The 18,126-nt window shown below is 34.2% G+C and overlaps 2 protein-coding genes and 1 non-coding gene across 5 annotated transcripts; all 3 read right to left on the minus strand.

The window, feature by feature from the left end:
• Nucleotides 1-2,523: 2,523 nt before the first annotated feature.
• On the minus strand, nucleotides 2,524-2,626 carry LOC118051535 (U6 spliceosomal RNA). Its single transcript, XR_004688046.1, has one exon. It is a non-coding gene; the product is annotated as a U6 spliceosomal RNA (small nuclear RNA).
• A 1,579-nt stretch (nucleotides 2,627-4,205) lies between these two features.
• Nucleotides 4,206-9,078, minus strand: LOC118051487 (uncharacterized). 2 transcript variants are annotated; one of them, XM_035062151.2, is made up of 8 exons: nucleotides 8,626-9,078; nucleotides 7,840-8,109; nucleotides 7,485-7,611; nucleotides 6,077-6,138; nucleotides 5,737-5,961; nucleotides 5,285-5,406; nucleotides 4,856-4,994; nucleotides 4,206-4,705 (listed from the first exon to the last, which is right to left on the minus strand). In XM_035062151.2, exons 1-8 carry the CDS (start codon nucleotides 9,007-9,009, stop codon nucleotides 4,544-4,546), a joined length of 1,491 nt encoding a protein of 496 aa, XP_034918042.1. In that variant the 5' UTR covers nucleotides 9,010-9,078; the 3' UTR covers nucleotides 4,206-4,543. The 2 variants fall into 2 exon arrangements, with proteins under 2 accessions (XP_034918042.1, XP_034918043.1); XM_035062152.2 differs by having other exon boundaries at nucleotides 8,622-9,077.
• A 708-nt stretch (nucleotides 9,079-9,786) lies between these two features.
• On the minus strand, nucleotides 9,787-14,727 carry LOC118051486 (protein WVD2-like 2). Of its 2 annotated transcripts, XM_073409324.1 has the most exons (8): nucleotides 14,571-14,694; nucleotides 13,353-13,599; nucleotides 12,515-12,953; nucleotides 11,660-11,748; nucleotides 11,415-11,505; nucleotides 11,241-11,327; nucleotides 11,027-11,137; nucleotides 9,787-10,509 (listed from the first exon to the last, which is right to left on the minus strand). In XM_073409324.1, exons 3-8 carry the CDS (start codon nucleotides 12,947-12,949, stop codon nucleotides 10,213-10,215), a joined length of 1,110 nt encoding a protein of 369 aa, XP_073265425.1. In that variant the 5' UTR covers nucleotides 12,950-12,953; nucleotides 13,353-13,599; nucleotides 14,571-14,694; the 3' UTR covers nucleotides 9,787-10,212. The 2 variants fall into 2 exon arrangements, with proteins under 2 accessions (XP_073265425.1, XP_034918038.1); XM_035062147.2 differs by lacking the exon at nucleotides 13,353-13,599 and having other exon boundaries at nucleotides 11,241-11,312; nucleotides 14,571-14,727.
• Nucleotides 14,728-18,126: the final 3,399 nt, after the last annotated feature.

The following is an 18,126-nucleotide window of genomic DNA, read 5'->3' on the forward strand; positions in this document are numbered from 1 at the left end:
TTAATTTTAGTTATATATTTCTACCTAGGCAATATCATAGATAGTGTTTATTTATTGATTCAGAATAAAAAAACAGTAACATGTTTAGTTAGAAAAACATATATAAAAATATAAAATAAAATATGTTTTTACAACAGTTCTTAATCAAGTTCTTATGCTTTCAAAACAGAATTATATCTTTTTTATTCTCTTTGTTTCTATTTTTTTTATTCTAAAATAATAATGAAATAATAATTTATAGATATTCATTAGATCGTTGACTTGCGTTACGCTATAAGTCAATATCTAACATTTTTCTAATGAAAAAAGATTTAAAATTATATGAGAATTGACTCGATTGACTCAACGGACCCAAAAACATTCTAAATAACCGGTAAAATTATAATCCAACTTAAAAAAAATCAAGACAATATCTTTTAAAAAAAATATTAAGATAACAATATATTAAATCGATCACGGGTAATTTTTTAAATCTGTAACTCGGGTTATAAGATTATGATAATTCTATATAAAATAAATTATAATAAATTATAAAATTTATTTTTCAATCAACACATCATGTTGAAGAATAAAATTGAAATGTTATTGCATCATGTTTGTAGTTCTTGAACTTCATTAACCTTGTTTCTTTGATGATTTTTTTAAATGATTTTATTCTCTTGAAGCCTATCTACACTCGCCCACGCGCACGTGTGTGTGTCAATGCTAACTCATTCAAAAACATAATTATCCAAATATAATATCATACGCTTTATGCAAATAGGATAAAACAAGAGTTTAAGAAAAGTAAACTTCTGAGCCCTTATTAAATACACTATATAAAAAAAAAAATCATACAAAAAGCAATAATTAGTAAGAGCAGCGAACAAAGTGAATTATATCTTAATTGTATTTGTAACAGCTTTCACTGATAATAAGATCTCAAATGCAATCGCATAGCTTTCACTGATAATCATCACAGGTTCACAACAACAATTCATCGAAAAACTAACTAGAGAAAGAAAAAAGGTGCAGAAAAATCCACAGCCACCCGAATTAAATGTCCCATTTCACTTGAGAGGAATGAATCTGGAGGTGTGTTTCCAGGTCTTCCATGCATAACAGGCTTGTAAGAAACTGAGAACCCAGCAAGATAATCGCAACTCATCCCGGGCACAGTGATCATATTTCTAAGATGAGTCCTCAAGGGCTCTCTGGCTTCCCACAATCTGGGGTCTCCCTTTTCTGTTCCATGCCACCAAAAAACAGAGTAGATCACAGAATATACTCAAAATATACCATACGATGAGGGTTTAACCAGAAATTTAAATTTTTCTTGTAAGGCAACTTGATTTAGGGGCCAGCTTTAGAATCTCTCTTTTCTAAATGGTCACAGTTTGATGCATTTATCACAAACAAGTCCCGATTGCAGCAATCTTTATCAATCACTTATTTTGTACAGCTTTATCAACGTAAATTGAAAATCCAGTGGCCTGCACATACATGCTTGCAAGCATGAAAGGGCATGGAAACATGCACACACAACATGCACACTGAAACTTGCACCCAAAATAACTTTTGCAGAAGTTACACCACAGAGGCAGTCATCAGAACTCTATTCAATTAGTAGCTAAACATATCGTTTCTAACTTCTATTGAATAAACCAACCTTTCTGCTATAGACCCAAGAGCTTCTTCTTTAAGTTTTCAAAGTTCTTAAAAGCTTTTAATTATCCGGCAATGCATCATTCTTTAGGATGAAATTGTTTTCTCATGTTATCGAACATTTATAGCTGAGAGAAACCATCATGAAAGAAAAGCATAATTTCCTCAAAATTCTATCTAACTGATTCTAGCAAATTAACCAGTGATTGATGGTCCAGAACGTTACCAGCTGATTTATTTATTTTTATTTCATTTTTTTGTCACAACTGCAGCCTTACCGCCATATCCATTCTATGTCATGTACTAGCCACGATTTTCAAGCCACATGATACGAAAAGCGTAAACATACAAAAGAAAATAAAAAAATCACCAGCAGCAGCAAATCCAAATCTCGAGCACCATGATTGCAATTGCAGATCAAACTTTATAAACACAAACAAGAGACAAAGAGTGAAGAGAAAAAGAAAAGAAAATACATCCCACAATGTCAATTCACTACTCAATACCATATTGCAGTGTGATTTGCTATCTTATGAAGTCATAAACAAAAACAGAGAGATATAGAAGATAAGAAATTACCTTACAGCTTTACGCAATTTCTTGATCAATGCCATTGGCTTCCTCTTCAAACCTCTCTGAAACCTATCATTGCAATAAACCCAAAACCCTAAACAAATTTTATCAACAAAAATAAAAACATGAGAACTGAACTTCTTCAAGGAGAGCATCTAAATCAGCGCCTCTGAACTGGACTTCTTGAAAGCTCTCTTCTTTGGCTACCCTCTCGCCACTGTTACTTCCGTCTCCACACCCACCTGACATAAAAAAAGACGATGAGAAAGAAAGCCAGCGAGAGAGCAAAGGAGCGGAGATTACAAAATAAATTTGGACCATTTCTCGATTTGTGCGTGTCATCCTTGCGCAGGGGCCATGCTAATCTTCTCTGTATCGTTCCAATTTTATCGGATGTCCCCGAAGGGACATTTACTTTCTCCGCTTGGCCCTTAAATATTCATGTGTTTTCTAACCAGACGATGTGGGATATCTAGTTCCGTTGCGCTACGCGTTTCACTCAGTTGGGTTGGCTCTCAACTTGATTACGTCACCACCAGTAAACAATTAGTGGGGCTTGACTCGGGGCGATGAAATATTTCAGCCCAGCCTTGTTTTAGGTGTCACCCACCTGTATCGACGCCTGTTACTTACTCAAGTATAAGATATATTAAAATTAGTTTAAACAATAAAATTCTCAAAAACAAATATTCTTTTATTTTGGTTTCAATTCTTAATATTGTGTTCTTATTTTGACTTTAGGTGCTATTATTTTGAATGATAAGATATATGAGAGATAGTGTAGAAATATAATTAAAACGAAGAAAAGCGTGTTCGGAGTATACACCAAAATATGATTTCTCTTTTCTTTCAAGGATTAAAGATGGCTATAAACCATTTTAAACTTTTGATTAAAGATTTTTAACTGTTATGAGACTATTTAGCAAACAGAAAACAGAACTGTGTGTATGTTTTGGAATCTATTTAGCACAAAATCATATATAAGATGGTTTTTTTTTTTGTTCGGAACTCAAAATTCCCTAGCATGAAAATATAGAAAGAAAAGTTTTTTTGTTTTTTTTCAAATGTAGTGTTGTTTCCTTCTATTCTAAAATTCAGAAAGTTTTGAATTTAGACATTACATGAATAGCAATTTACTCTTCATTGCTTTGAGTCCTCAACAAGGTTTTCTGCACCAACACCTTGTCTCATTTATGCAACACTTCTCATTGATCTAAACAGCCTTGACAGCATCGCAAAAAGGCTGGTGACCAGGCTCCCCTTGTCTTGTACAGAATTTATCAAATGTCTAAACACCGATGCTTTTTCTCTCCTTCCCTGCATGATTGCGACATTTCTTGTTCCGTTGCTTGCAGTTCAATTATACTTCAACAGCAGAAAAGAGCAACTCTTTCGTTTCTTGACAGAGGTACATACAACGTGTCCGGAACAAGAAATCTACACTGGTTGCCAGTATAATATGTTAAAGATTCCAGCTTTTGGCCACACATATTTGTTCATATTGTTACCTACTACTGAAACTACATAATTTTGCAGAGATTTACGTCCTTCTTCGGATCATCAGTATGAAGAGGGTTGCATCACCAGGGAAGAAGGCTGTAGCGGTGAAGCCGAAGAGTGTGAAATCGCCACCGGTGAAGAAAGGAGTGACCAAGAAGGCGAAGAAGTGAAGATATTCATTTAGGGTTTGTAGAGAGGATAGTGATGTTCAGGCTATTTTTAAGCTTCATTAAATTAAATATTTTGGCTATTTTTTAATTCAATGTAATTTTAGTTAGTGTCTTTATATATATATATATATATATATATATATATATATATGAGATAAAAAATGTCATTTCCTCTGATGGTGTTCTTCAATGGCGTTTTGTCTAATGTGCGCTCCGTTTGTCAGCGTGCTGCAGCGAACAGTGATTGCTGATACGCAAAGGAATGTCATTTAATAATAATGGTTTCGATTTTTTATTAAAAGAATTGTAATTTTAATATATTTTTAATGAAAGAAATTCATTTTTGTTCTTTATAAACGAACATGTCTGCATGAGGGCAAATGTTATTTTTATTACGAAAATGCATGGTTAAAATATCTCCTAGAAAAGATGGGTCTGGTCCTCCGCAGTGGCTCTCCTTCATGCCTAGTACAACTTCTGCGTGTTGTTGCAGAGGGAATTAAAGCAAAGCCTTTAGGAGCCACCCGATTGATTACTTGGACAGCTGCAGTCTGGGCTATCCTTGCAGTTGCAGATGATCAAATTAGAACAAACATTAAATGACATCTTGACCTGCGACTGCTAAAAATTCATTAATGGCCTCGTCATCGTTGGATTCAAGTGCTTAGTTGGTATGCCTGAACAGGGCTTGCTCCTGTTGAAGACTCCAGCCCCGAAAACTGCCCGATATCATGGCCTTCAAGAGTTTGGAATTCCTTGTTTAAACCAAGGGCGAATTCCTCCGGCCGATCTCCACCACTTCGTAAGTAATCTGCAATCTGCAACACAAGCCCCAGTCTTGCATTTACTTTTTAATAACAATTATCTTAGGGCAACTAAGGCTATGAACTTTGAGTTCAAAACTCATATTTTATGTGCATTGGCAAACGATAAGCAAAAGGGATAATCATGCTGTTGTTGTTGCTTACGTGATTAGCAAGAGCCATCCCACTCAAGGCTGCAGACTCCAAATTTGAACCCAGCAGCCAGTCACCACATATACCAGCCCTTCCTTGAGGGTCGAATATGCATGGGATTCCTGGAGTGTTCGTTGGAAGGGCTGCACCCCTGCACCACAAAGAAGATTGAGGATAAATTTAACCCGCTTAAAAGGACCAACATTTCCATGATATTCTGAATTTGACAAGAACTCCCGCTTAGCACACGGAGAGAAGTGGTCAAATTATTCCCAAATGGCAGTGGCATAAGTTCATTTCTCCAGAAAAGCTGTAAGGTCCTCAAATTGCTTCAAACGGTTGGAAAATATCACAAGCTTTACAATGGTGTCTCAATGAAGTTAAGCAAATGAAACCCCGCAACTTCTACTAAGCATGGTATCCATAAGAAAGTTATATTACCATAGCTGGACTCGAGAATAAAAGGGCCGTTGAAGTGAGTCTTTTGGTAGTCCAAGTGCAGCTTCAACACCCTCAAGCATGCCCGTCTTCACCTTTTCTGCTGTTGCAGTTGGGATATTTTCCTAAATATCACATTTGTGGGAATTACCACTATCAGGAAAAAGTTTACTCATCATATACAAACCTTAATACTCCAATAAGAAATACATATGGCTTAATTGAAATTTCATTTGGACAGTTAGAGAGACTACTCATATATGTTAATGTTTCCAGTCTTTGATTTTCCACTTTATTGAATGTCTCTACCCAAAGCTGAAGGCTAGATTTCCAAAATTTCGGCTTGCATAATTCAACCATGACACTAAGGCTTAGGTCAGGTTGAATACTTGAATTCTCTTCATCATGTTTTATGCGTTTTTCCTGATGGAAGAAAAGAAGTAGAAGAGCCTAACCTGTGGAACCTTGTTCCTCTTTCCGTAAGCTGCAGTGCTAAAAAAGGTCCAACAGTGAGGACTATTGGTTTTAGAACCCAAAAGCTTTGCTGAGTTGTTCCCCATCCATGAGAGAGAATCAACTCCTTTCACAAAGGCTCCCTCAAAGGGAGTTGCACCAGTTGGAATGGGAAGGGGATCCTCAAATGCTGCCAGCAGGGCCCATATGGAGCTCAATCCTAGCGTCTACAAAAACAGAAAGGTCAAATCAATATTTCAAAACTTATAGGCAATATAGACGTTAATAAAGATGAAGCATAGGCTACCTTACAGTGAATAAACAAGACAGTTTAGAATATACCTTCATTTGTCTTGCAATGAGAGGCAAGCCTGATGATGCAAGCAATCGATTTGCACATTTTCCTGTCAATTCAATAAACAAGTTATTGCTCCCGAAAGCCATGGGTGTATTGCACAGAATGATAGCAAGCAATTAAAGATGGTAAACAGTGATTGACGGTCCATGAACCACCAGGAAATAAGATTTATAGATTCATTAAGATCCACAGACCAAGTATTGCCAATGAAAAAGTAGAGAACAGCATGCTTTCAAATCTTCAATGTGTGCTTATGTTTACACAGAACAGAAAGGAAACCACACTCAAACTAATAGATTTTATATTGATAATAGAACAAATGATGCAAGCACACTGTTATCAGTATATGGGATTGCAAACTGTGAAACACATTCATCAGTAAGCCCGATTCACCTGTTCTAACCAATAAGGTTTCAGTTCAGTTCCTACTTATTCCATCCTATATTCTTCACTGGATGAATTTGAATGATGAAACCACATGTCACCTATTCGCTTGTGATTTTGTCCAGTTTTTTCTTCAACTCTCCAGAAGAAATACAAGTGAAAACATTAGATGCTTGCTTGGCTCTATAAAATACTTGCCACATTAGGAGAATATCAAAATCCAGCTGGTCAGTATGCATTGTTGTGTAACTATGCAACCAATCAGTGTTAAATATGTTACAGTTTACAGCAAAAACATTGGGCCCAGTCTAAACTGATTTTTAACTCCATATACCATTTCACTCACAAACTCATAGAGAACTTTTCTCACTTTCTTCCCTGAAAAATTAATCTGTCTACGCCACGTTTACAACTATTACAAAGCCAATCTGGGACATGGACCAAGTTAGAAAGTATTGCCAGGTTGTCAGCCAGTGCATACCCAAAGTAGCACTTCACGATCACGAACCACATGGGGCCAAAAAAACCCGACCAAAATTAGTTTTATCACACCTTCACTAACTTTGAAGCAACCCAGGGCTGAACAAAATGCAATTACCTCCATCTGTTAAAGCTACACTTTCCAGACAAAGAGACATTCAGGCTAGTCCTAATGTCCTATCTCTAAATAGAAAAGTTATCAATAATCTTCATTTCAAGACACTCAAGCAACAGAAATGCATTAGAAAAATCATTGAATTCATGTGTTGGCCAAAGAAGAATAACACATCTACTTCAGCATAAAGAAAACACAGTACAGCACTCATAAGTATTCAAAATGTATTTATTTTCTCTTGTTCAAAAGGTACCCCTTCTACTTATTGGGCTGTCACCCGTGTGATAACGTGTCAGAAATTTAATGAAGTGAGGAAGCTTTTTATTTTTCAGCAAGAATAATAAAATGCTGAGATATGGCCAGAATAGATAAATGATGGAGTACAAAAGCAAACGAGAGAGATGTTGATTCACCATTATGTGCTATAACAATGATATCAAACTGCCCACAAGGTTTTCCATTCTCGCTCAAGTGCCACGTCCCATTAAATGGTTCGAGTTTACTTATCCAGCAAGGTCTCACCACATCAACCATGCAAGTCTGCAGCAAGAATCAAGAATCTGCTTAGCAGTAACCTCAAGGATATCATAGATAGAGAAAGAGCAGTACTATAAGCACCAAAGAAACTATGTTAATGGCTGCTGCTTTATTTGTTCAATAAAATTTCACCTTTTCATTCTCATGATAAGAGTAGTTGAAAGCTGATGAGAAAGCAACAAAATGACGAGTAGTTAACAAATACGAGAAAGCAACAAAATGATCAACCACCTGAGATAATATTGAGTCAGCAAGAGAGCGCATTCCGTTAACGCTAATATATCTTGGGGTTGAAGAAGGAAATGGAAGAAATTGACCTCCCACTTCAAGCTCTCCAATTATACCTTGCCACTGTCGAACAAGACCTTTATCCAACCAGTCATCAACCAACTCAGAAAATCGAGGATCACTCACAGTAAAGAACTGCGCCGCATGATCAAATATCAATGGTTGTGGATCAATTACTCTAGTTCCCATCCTCCCTCCCAAACCATGAATCCCCTGAAATAGCATAGCTTGTGAAAAACCCAACATTGCATTAACTTTTTTTTTTATCTGCAGGAAAATAGAGTCCAAATGTCTACTGGACTGAAATATGTGTCAAATAAGAATGATATTGTTTTCATTTCTGCAAAGCAAAAGCATAAACACAAATGCAATAACATTAATCCAAATATTAAACCATGCAGCTACGACTATCAGAACTTAAATAATTACTATTGATCATTTGATTATTACAACAATTATTCATTCTAGAAGTTATAAACAAAAAAAAAAACATAGAAGTTTTTTTTTTTTTTTTTTCAATACATTTAGCATGCAATTAAGTAAAGGAATGTTACTGCCTTACCTTTATACAAAAACATTAATCTCCTTCACAGAAAAAAAAAACAATCAAATTCTAAAATGCAAGTATGCAGCCTTTCTTGTAAGCATTCACAACACAATATCTACAAAGTGAGAAAAAAAAGAAACCCAAATTGAGAAAAGAGTGCTAAAAGGAAACAACTGACCAACCGTGTCAAAAACAGTGGACTTGACCCCTCTTTTCTCCAAACTCAAAGCACAAAGCAGACCAGCCATTCCACCTCCAATAATCCCTACATGAGGATCGCTTGATAATTGAGAAGTGAAAGTAACCTGTTCTTGAATGAATGTTTTCTTGAGAACTGACCTTCTAGAGGTACCATATGATGATTTCCTGGTTTTCTTGGATGTGGGTTTGCGACCATCCATGGTGGGGCTTTTGTTGTTTGGTTTAGAAGTGGTGCAAGTTAGAGTTTTTATGGGTTCGGAGCGTGAAGTTGAGAGTGATTTTTTATGGGTTTTGATTTTGAGAGGTTGGAGAGTAAGAGAAGAGAGAAAGGAAATGGAGGGGATTGAGTGAACCAGAGTGGCCATAGTTTTTGGAGGGAGAGGAGAGAGATATGGAGAGGCCACAAAAGCTTAACAAGAGGCATCAAGTACATGAGCATATACTTATATATTTTAAAGTAAGGAGTTTTATCAACTGTCTCTTGTCCTAAAATTTTAAACTCAAGGAAAAACTGCCTTGGATAGTTGCCTAGCATGTCCATGTGTTTACCCCTTAATAATTTTCAGAAAGCTACCATGTTAAATTTTAATATTTGGTGGAGATTAAATCATCCTTGTAAAATGATTAGAGGTTTGAAGCTGATTATTCTGATGAATTTCTTACCCCTTACTGGCGAGGATGGCCTGCTTTTTTAACCCAATTGGAGAGATGCTCTTGGAAGTTCAAGGATACCTACCACATAGCTGTAAAAGCATGCATTAACAAGACTCTGTGACTAGAGACTGCTCAACATACATGCAGATGGCTGCAACCAAATCCTCTGCAAATCCTGTTACGGAATCACCCAAACCCACCTTTTGTCCCTCCCTTTAGACAAGACTGTCGCTCGTCTACCTTATTGGAGGTGTGTGCTTGGACACTAGTCGGAATCTTGAATGGTAATGCAACCATAGTCAGCTCTGGGAATGTAGATATTACTTGCAGCAGATTCCAACATTGTATCAATGATTCAATTCCAAGAATGTAGATATTACCTCCGAAGTTTACAATGGTTGATATCCGTCAGCAATCAAATTTTCAAAGCACGGCGATGACAGAAAAGATAAGATTACAGATAGAACTGCCTATGGGTAGAAACTTCATTCAAACATCAAGACTCGCCCCGTGTACAATTTAATATAGCAGTTACGAAAGTTGAGGTTCTATAAGTTACATGTTTCGAAATGAAGAAAACAACCAACCAACCAGACCAAAACTAGTGCCTTGAGTTTCCAAATAACATACGCAGGAAAACCTCTTGGGTGATAATACATCAGACGAAAACAACAGATTCGGTCCATATTAGAATCAGTAACTCTTTTGATAACATGATATGTACTGATATAACTTACATAACATATACAATTCAAAGACACAAACCGTTTGGAAAGGGGAAAAAAGTAGGAGAAGAAGAAGAAGAAAAGGTCATCTCAGCTGAAAAGTAGGCTATCTCCTTTCCAAACATCCAATATGATGATTAAGCAAATTCAAGATGTTTTCCCACTTAAGAGTTAGTAAAAACCAGCAGGTCATGACTGAACAGATATGTCTGCATTTGTTGGCCCAGCAATTTTCTCGGGATCTGCTTTCATTGCAACATGATCCTGTTTAGATCGGTCTTTGACTTTGCGGACACCATTAGCAGTCTGTGGACTTATCTGAACCTTAGCTTTGGCAGTGTTGGCACCAGTTGAATCCTTGTGGCTACCGATGCTGTGGCGATGGCGAGCACAATGTTTGCCCACTTCCTCCTGAGATGTTTGAACCGCATCACTGCAGCTTTTTCTCCGGTTTAGTTTCGGTGATTGTGGTCGAGTCAATGGTAACTGGAACCAAACAAAAACAAGAATTGAATTATATTGACAATAAAAAAAAGCTGCCAGTGAATTCAAATCAGTAGCCTTACACAACTGTGCATCACACCAGCTAATAACAAAATCCTAAACATTTTTAATTTCTGGCAGTTCCGAACTATGAGGCTTGAGACACCATGGCAGAATGCTGTGAGCCTTCAAACTATTCCCCCTGAACAAAATGCTAGTTGCATGCCACCTTCCCTCGCTTTTCTTATACTGTCCAAAGGTTTTAAACAACTGTGGTCTGGAACAAAATTAAGACTCGGTTCAAAGAAGAACAGACTTCTTGCCTGAATGCTCTCAATAAAATATTGTTTCATGGAAATTGGTAAATTGCATTCTGAATGAACTAATTAGACCAATGCATATGGTATCCTCTATTTGTCGTGATTTATCGATGAAGTGCTGAATAGATTTTTGCTAGTTTCATTTACATGTTTAAATCCAAGAACCAGCAGAGAACTAAGAATAATATCTGGCAGAATACCTTCTTGAGTTCAGCTTGGGGTGGAGGTGGCTCATAGTAGAAACTGGGCACTGGATTTGCTTTGTACAGCATGCTCCTTCTAAGCTGCTTGATGGCTGCTTCTTGCTCTTCCTAGAATGAAGGCAGAGAAATTCATTGGGTTATTAATTGAAAAAAAAAAACATCATAGTCATTGACTACCTATCCACAAACTTGCATAAAGAAATGAGTATACCTTGGTCCTTGCCTCAGCCTGGCTTCGCTCTTTCTCCAATGCTCGGTGCTTCTCTTCCAATTTCAAATAATACTTAATAACAAAAATATGAAGATACAAAATCAATAGAAATTCATCAGTTAAGAAAAAGAAGAGCAGACAAAGTTTTATATAACCATTATGTTAGGAAGATACCTCTTTCCGCTTTGCTGCACGTTCATAAGACCTAAAAGTTGGAGCAGTTCCAACAGTTACAGATTTAACAGTTCGTACAGATGCAGAAGTGCTACACATAGCTAAGGATAGCCAGTCGGTAAAAATATATAGCCAGAATATAATTGGATTTATTCTATAAAATTTCAAGTGGTTTTAATTTTTTGGCAGAAAACACAGTTTAAAACCGTAAAAATATCAAGTGCCTTAAATCAGACAAAGGATACGATGAAGTCATGGACCAACTATCTTCTTCATCATGATGCTTCTTGTTATCAGGTTGCAAAGGCTTCCTTGCTGTAGAAGGTGAATTTTGCTGAAGGAAAGAGCATGATTCCAAATATCATTGAAAATGTCAAGTACAAATACATGACAAACAAGCTTTTTTTTCATGTGTGTATTTGTGTGTCCGGGTGGGGTTGGTCAATAGTGCTCTCCAAATGCCAAAATGAATTAAGCTGCATGGTTTTTCGTACCAGTTAACTTGAAGGTATGCAAGGGAAGTGAATCATATTTATAAGCGAGGGTTTGAGATATATTAGCTATATATATCTTACTGAGAAATCCGTTGTCAGGTAACAAGCCCAACAAAATTATCCAAGCCCCCAACTAAATTAAGTAACAATGCATGCAATCGCACCCACAAAATATCACCAGGAAAAACAAGTAAAAAATGGCATGTGCATTGAAACAGAAACAGAAAGTCTCACTAGTTCTCGAAGCATGTGTTCCAAATATCTTAAAAGATAATCTCTTCATTCCAAAAGAAAGATGTTTTCAAAATTTTGGAAAGAGATTAACACAAGCTGTGTTCTGCTTAGAGAATTACACTGTCGCTACTCGCTAGACTTTACTTCAAAATGATAGATTTTCCTTTTCCCTAACCCTACAGCACAAGGTAAGCATGGATGTAACTTATCAACATGTCAGGTTTATTTCCAAATTCCACTTATAAAGATAGAGTTGGCTTAATCTGACATGGAAAGATAATGAGTTCATTATAGCAGTTATTATCAATTTCAACCAAGCCACAGAGCATGACAACAGCATCCACCAAAAGCAATGTCCAAAGTTCCAATTACCTGTGAATTTTTCATACTAACAGGGGACTGTGTATTGTTCGAATTTGTGGAACTGTTCCCACCGACATGCTTGTCAGTTGCCAGAGCAAATGGCCGGGGGACGGTTTGATGAGCACGATGAGCATGTTTATTTCCATCAACACCAGTTTTTAGTGAGGGAGAACTGGAATTTTTATCATCACTCAATTTCTGAGCTCCAGGTTTCTCATCATTTCCATCAGATGGGTCAGCATCAAAATTTGTGCTTTTGACACCAAGCACATCTTGCTTCTCTGATTTTTCAGCAGTTTCTTTCTCCACATACTCCTTAGCTTCAATGACAGCTTTTGAAAGTTTTGGAGAAATATGTACTTCATCATGAGATACGCCATGAAACTTCGCTGCAAGACCATTTGGCTTCTTCTCCATGGCTGCACGCTGAAGTTCTCGCCCCATCAAACTGCACGAAAAATTAATCTTGATATCATGATGCTTCACAAAGAAGACATTTTTAATTCATGAAAAAGAATCACTTCCTTAAAATAAAACCAAAACAGCCTGTAAAGCAAGAACTATTTGCATGTGGTGCCAAAAGGTTTCAAATTCTGTTATTGCTTTGAACAATCTTTTTGAAACAAATAGAAACTGCCAGATGTGTAAAATTCAACCAAGAAACCTAAACACTTCTATCTGATGATAGTGCAAGACAAATCTCAGTGTTTAAATTGAAGAAAAGATGGCATATCTCATTGCAAAAACAATGCATATTTAAACAGTCAAACAGACACGCCAAGGAAACAGAAAGAAAGAACGAAACAGAAAGTTAAAGCTGGAAAGAGAAGATCTACAAATAACTAACCATAAAAAAATAAGTACAGGAGGATTAAGACAACCAGTTTAGAACAGGATATAATGTGCAGAGAATTCCTGAATCCAAAAAATATAAATTATAACTCAAAGAGCCCCAAAAAATTATGTGAAAAGTGAAATTCCTTGGTAAAGCTATGAACATCAGCACTCTTTATGTATGCTCTAGAAGGTATCGGTTAGTTGTCCAACTAGCTTGATTTTTATCAAATTCCATGCCTTGACATCAACCACCACATCTGCAAAAGAAACTAACTTATCGTCTAACTAATTAAAAAATTATTTTTCTTTAAAAAGTAAATAAAATACTCTTTACACTGTAATTTCATCCAAATTTAAGCGGGTGATTAAACTGCAAAGAAAATAAAGGATCAAACCGCAGCAAACCGACACAGTATTTTTTTTTTCCCCAGACAGAACCAACTATATATAATTATAAAATTCAAGAAACAGAAAAGAAAAGGGTATGTGTTGAAACCCAAAAAAAATCAATTGAAGATGAGAGAAAGAAATCAGATACAGAGGGCAAAAAACAGGTTATCAATTTTTCTTTGTTTCAAAAAGAAAAACATTTCTCGTGTTAGGAAGACTCTTTAAAAAGAGATGTAAAGAGGAGGTCCAATTACCATATAAATAATCATACAACTCAAAATAACACCATGGCCACCACCAACTTCATTCAATAACAAGAAAAAGAAAATCATTAAGATCCCAAAATCCCCATATTCCTAAAAAATATATATATAAAAAGAAATGCATGCAAAACCAAAGGAACACATCATATATATGAAAGAAAAGAGAAAGTAAAAACAGCAAGAAGAAGAAGAAGAAGAAGAACAGAAACACCAGCATAGGACTCAAACTTTATATCATCAAAACCAAAACAAATAGTCTCATAACTTGGAAACCACCAGAAAAATGTAAGAGACTCAATATTGCTAAGATCTCTCTATTCTAACTAACCAACGAAGCCCCTTTAAAAAATGGACTAAAATTGATAAAGACAACATTTTTTAACCCAAAAAAAAAAAACAAAAGGCAGAAATTCAAGAGGAAACCATTTGTGAGGAGAAAAACCTTATAGAAACAGTGAATGAAAAGATCAAAGAAACAACCTTTTAGATCAAGCTACATTGTTTTTTGTTTGCAAAAACAGAAACACAAGACACAAACCCAGATGAAACAACTAGAATGTGATAAGATTTCATACAATTCAGGTCCGATCTGGCAAGATCTTGAGCTCCCCACCTCTCTCGCTCTCTCAAAATAAAAAACAAAGCCAAAATGTTTTCTGTGATTTTGCTTTTTAATAGCAAAGAGAGGCTTCTTTTTTTTAATGTTGAGCTGTTGGATTTCATACGTAGATAGCAGTTTTTTCCGTTTTGACGACGTTACTTGACGGCATGGTTAAATTTTCTGTGATCTTATTTGGAAGGGGAGAGAGAGGGAGAGAGAGATGGATAATAATGTGATCTTACTATATATCCATGCCTTCGATAAATCCGTGATTAATTTTACTAATTCTATAAATGAATAAGTGTCTTCTTTTTTTACAAATAAGTCCCTAAACAATATTGGTAATGTTCGTAATTAATTAGTGGACTTTGATGTTGTTGTTTTGAATAACAAATTCAGGTTTTCTCAAATTATTGGCATGATATACTTCGATTAATATATTCTCTTGAATAAAATTAAATATCATGACACTATTAATTTAAAATCAAATTATCCTCTTTATGTAAATAAATTAATCTCGTCTTAATTGTAAATAATATTATTAGAATTTCCACATCTTTTTTATAAAGATTCTTTAACTTTATTACTAGTCTTAGCTTGTGTAATTTAATTTAAACCTCGTGTAATTTGAACTCTCTCATCGTATTATAAGATTTGGTATATGTGATTCTAGTTTTAACTAGTTAGTTTTGTTATTGGCATAGTAATATTAGTTGTAAAAGATATAAAAAAAAATAGATAATTACTAGTTAATTAATGTTTAATAGTTATATATTAACTAATTACTAGATTTCTCAACTCTTTGATAAATATTTTGTAATAATTTATAAAACATATGTATACATACATTTTAAGTATATATCTATAAATTTATAAACTTAATGTGAAAATATAATTATTCATAAATCTAAATTTTAAATTTCACATGCAATATTATAATTTTTTTATCATAAGAAATAACAAGGAGGGATTCAAGTTTACATAGAACCATATTCAAGCCTCCTGGGGAATTTGTAAGAAGAAAGGGGATGGACTTTTCAAATTTTCAAAATTCATGCCCTTGATTGAAAAATGTCTTAAATCTCATTTCATTTTCCTTTTGGTCCACAAGGTTGACTGCAAAAGTCATGCAAACGGCGTTAGATGACGGCAAAGTTGCGCCGACGTGGTGGTGGCGACACATAGCGCCAAAAAGTCCAAAATCCGCAGCACAAATCTCATTCAAAGATTTTCGGTTCCTTCTTTTTTTTGTTTTTTCCATTTATTTTTACTTTAATTTACCTATTTATATATTCCTCAAGGGCTGTTTGTCGGAGATTCTTCTTCCAAGGATGATAATTTATTTTTTGCCCTTTATCTTTAGGGTTTTTTTCTAGCCCTTCTTTTTTGGGCTCTTTCATCGTTATATTTTTCATTGCAGTTAAGGTTACAAAGTAACTTCTAGGAACTTTTCGATTTTTTTAGTTGAAATGTGCAGAAAGTATATAATATAATTTGAGTATAGTTGTGGTTATTTTTTTTAAGTATTTTTTTTTATATTAAAATAATTTTTTTTTTATTTTTAAAAAATTATTTTTAAAATCAACACATTAAAACAATCCAAAATATAAAAAAATAATTAATTTTTAAAAAAATATAAGTTAACCCGTGTTTTTAAATAATTTTTAAAATAAAAAATTAATTTTAATAGCTAGCTTGAAAATATCTTTCGACCATTTAGGAATTCTAAATTATATTTTATATGCAAAATTATGTCCCATCACATGATATTACATAAGTTTTTATGCTTATAAATAATATTTTTATAATATTTCTAGCTTGAATTTAAACTCAAAATAATAAATGGAAAAAGAAACATGATGATATTGTATTAACAAAATTAATTGCCTTATGCTTTTTCTTTCTATTTTTCCCACTTGGAACTGTACTTTATAACAAGCTTTATGTGTTTTGTTACTGTGATGTAAATACTTTAAAAATATATTTTATAATTAAAATGATATTTTTTACATTTATTTTTTATTTTTTATATTAACATTTTAAAACCATTAAAAAATATAAATTTAATATTTTTTCAAACAGAAAAAACACCTTAAAAAACAAATAATCACTGCATGTTACACAGTTGCAATTTAGAAATAAAATAACATGTTGGGGGAGGCATGGAGGCAGTGCATGCACGTATTACAACTACTGTTAAACAAGCAGATGCTCCTGCAGCTCGTATAGTTTAATGCCCAGTGATTGTGCTGCTGATAGATTCTTTGTATAAATATCTATTTGTTTTTGTATTTTAAAAATATTTATAATTATATAAAAAACATTATTAATATGCATTAATGCTGGTGGCACCGAGGACATACACATCTATCAATGGCAGAATATATAATTTCATGGCAGGTAGCAGGATTCAATTTGGGAAGAATGGAGGGAGTTAAGAAATGGGGTATCTCACCAAATGTAGGGAGAAGATGGTGCATGCCTTTGATTCTCGCAAGGAAATTCTGACCTAATTTGTACGGTTGGTTTAGAGGTATAATTAAGTATTAATCTAGAAAAACATGGGTATTTTTTTTCCCTCTTATATATTATTATAGATAGATTGTGTAGAATTTTATATTTTTTTAATTTAATCCTCAAGTTTTTTTTGATGATTTAATTATAGTTAAAGAATAATTAATTTTGATTTTTTATAAAAATATAGAATTAAAAGAAAAATGGCTAAAATAAAAAAGATGTCAAGCATGAGTAATATGGCACAAGCTTCGTTAAAGATACATCCTAATTCTTGAACTTTAAAAATCACGTAAATTATATAATTTTAGTACTTCAATATTTTTTCAATTCAATCTTGGTATAAAAGTTCATTTTTGTTATTTCTTTAGTTCCCAATTAAGAGATGAGAGAGAAGTTGCACAGATTCTGATATTAGAGAGATAAAAATGTTGTTGACGTCAATTTAGGTCACCAAAATAAATAATATTTATGTCAAATGGTTTCATTGGATGAGAGGGGCTCATATTAGGTGTTTTTTTACCTTTAAAAATCATGAAAAAATATATTCGAACTCAGGTTGATTTTTGGATTTAGGTTGATTTCAATTTTTTAGGTGGTTTTTGAGGTCATATATGGGTTTGTCACGGTTTCTACAGTGTTTTACAAGTATTTTTTTCATAAAAAATAAGGTTTTGGATAAAAAAAATTTAAACCTCAATTTCTTAGCCAAAACAGTAAATAGAATCTAAGCAAATCAAACAATATGCTGTTTGTCTTAATAGGTGACATGTTGTCTAATTTTTAAAAAAAAAAAAATAGAGTGGACGACATGCCATCCACTCCAATTGCTAAAAAAAAAAAAAAAAAAACTCAATCACACGAGCCCTAACTAAATGGCCTTGGTGGGCTGCCTAGGCTAAAGCAGGGCCTGACTTTTGCTTCTTCTTTTTTTCCTTAAATATTTTAAAATTAATGATTCTATTTTTTTATATATAGTTTTTTTCTCAATTTTTTTTAATTTATATTAAAATTAG

The sequence above is a fragment of the Populus alba genome, chromosome 5, assembly GCF_005239225.2.
Source record: "Populus alba chromosome 5, ASM523922v2, whole genome shotgun sequence".
NCBI classification, from domain to species: Eukaryota; Viridiplantae; Streptophyta; class Magnoliopsida; order Malpighiales; family Salicaceae; genus Populus; species Populus alba.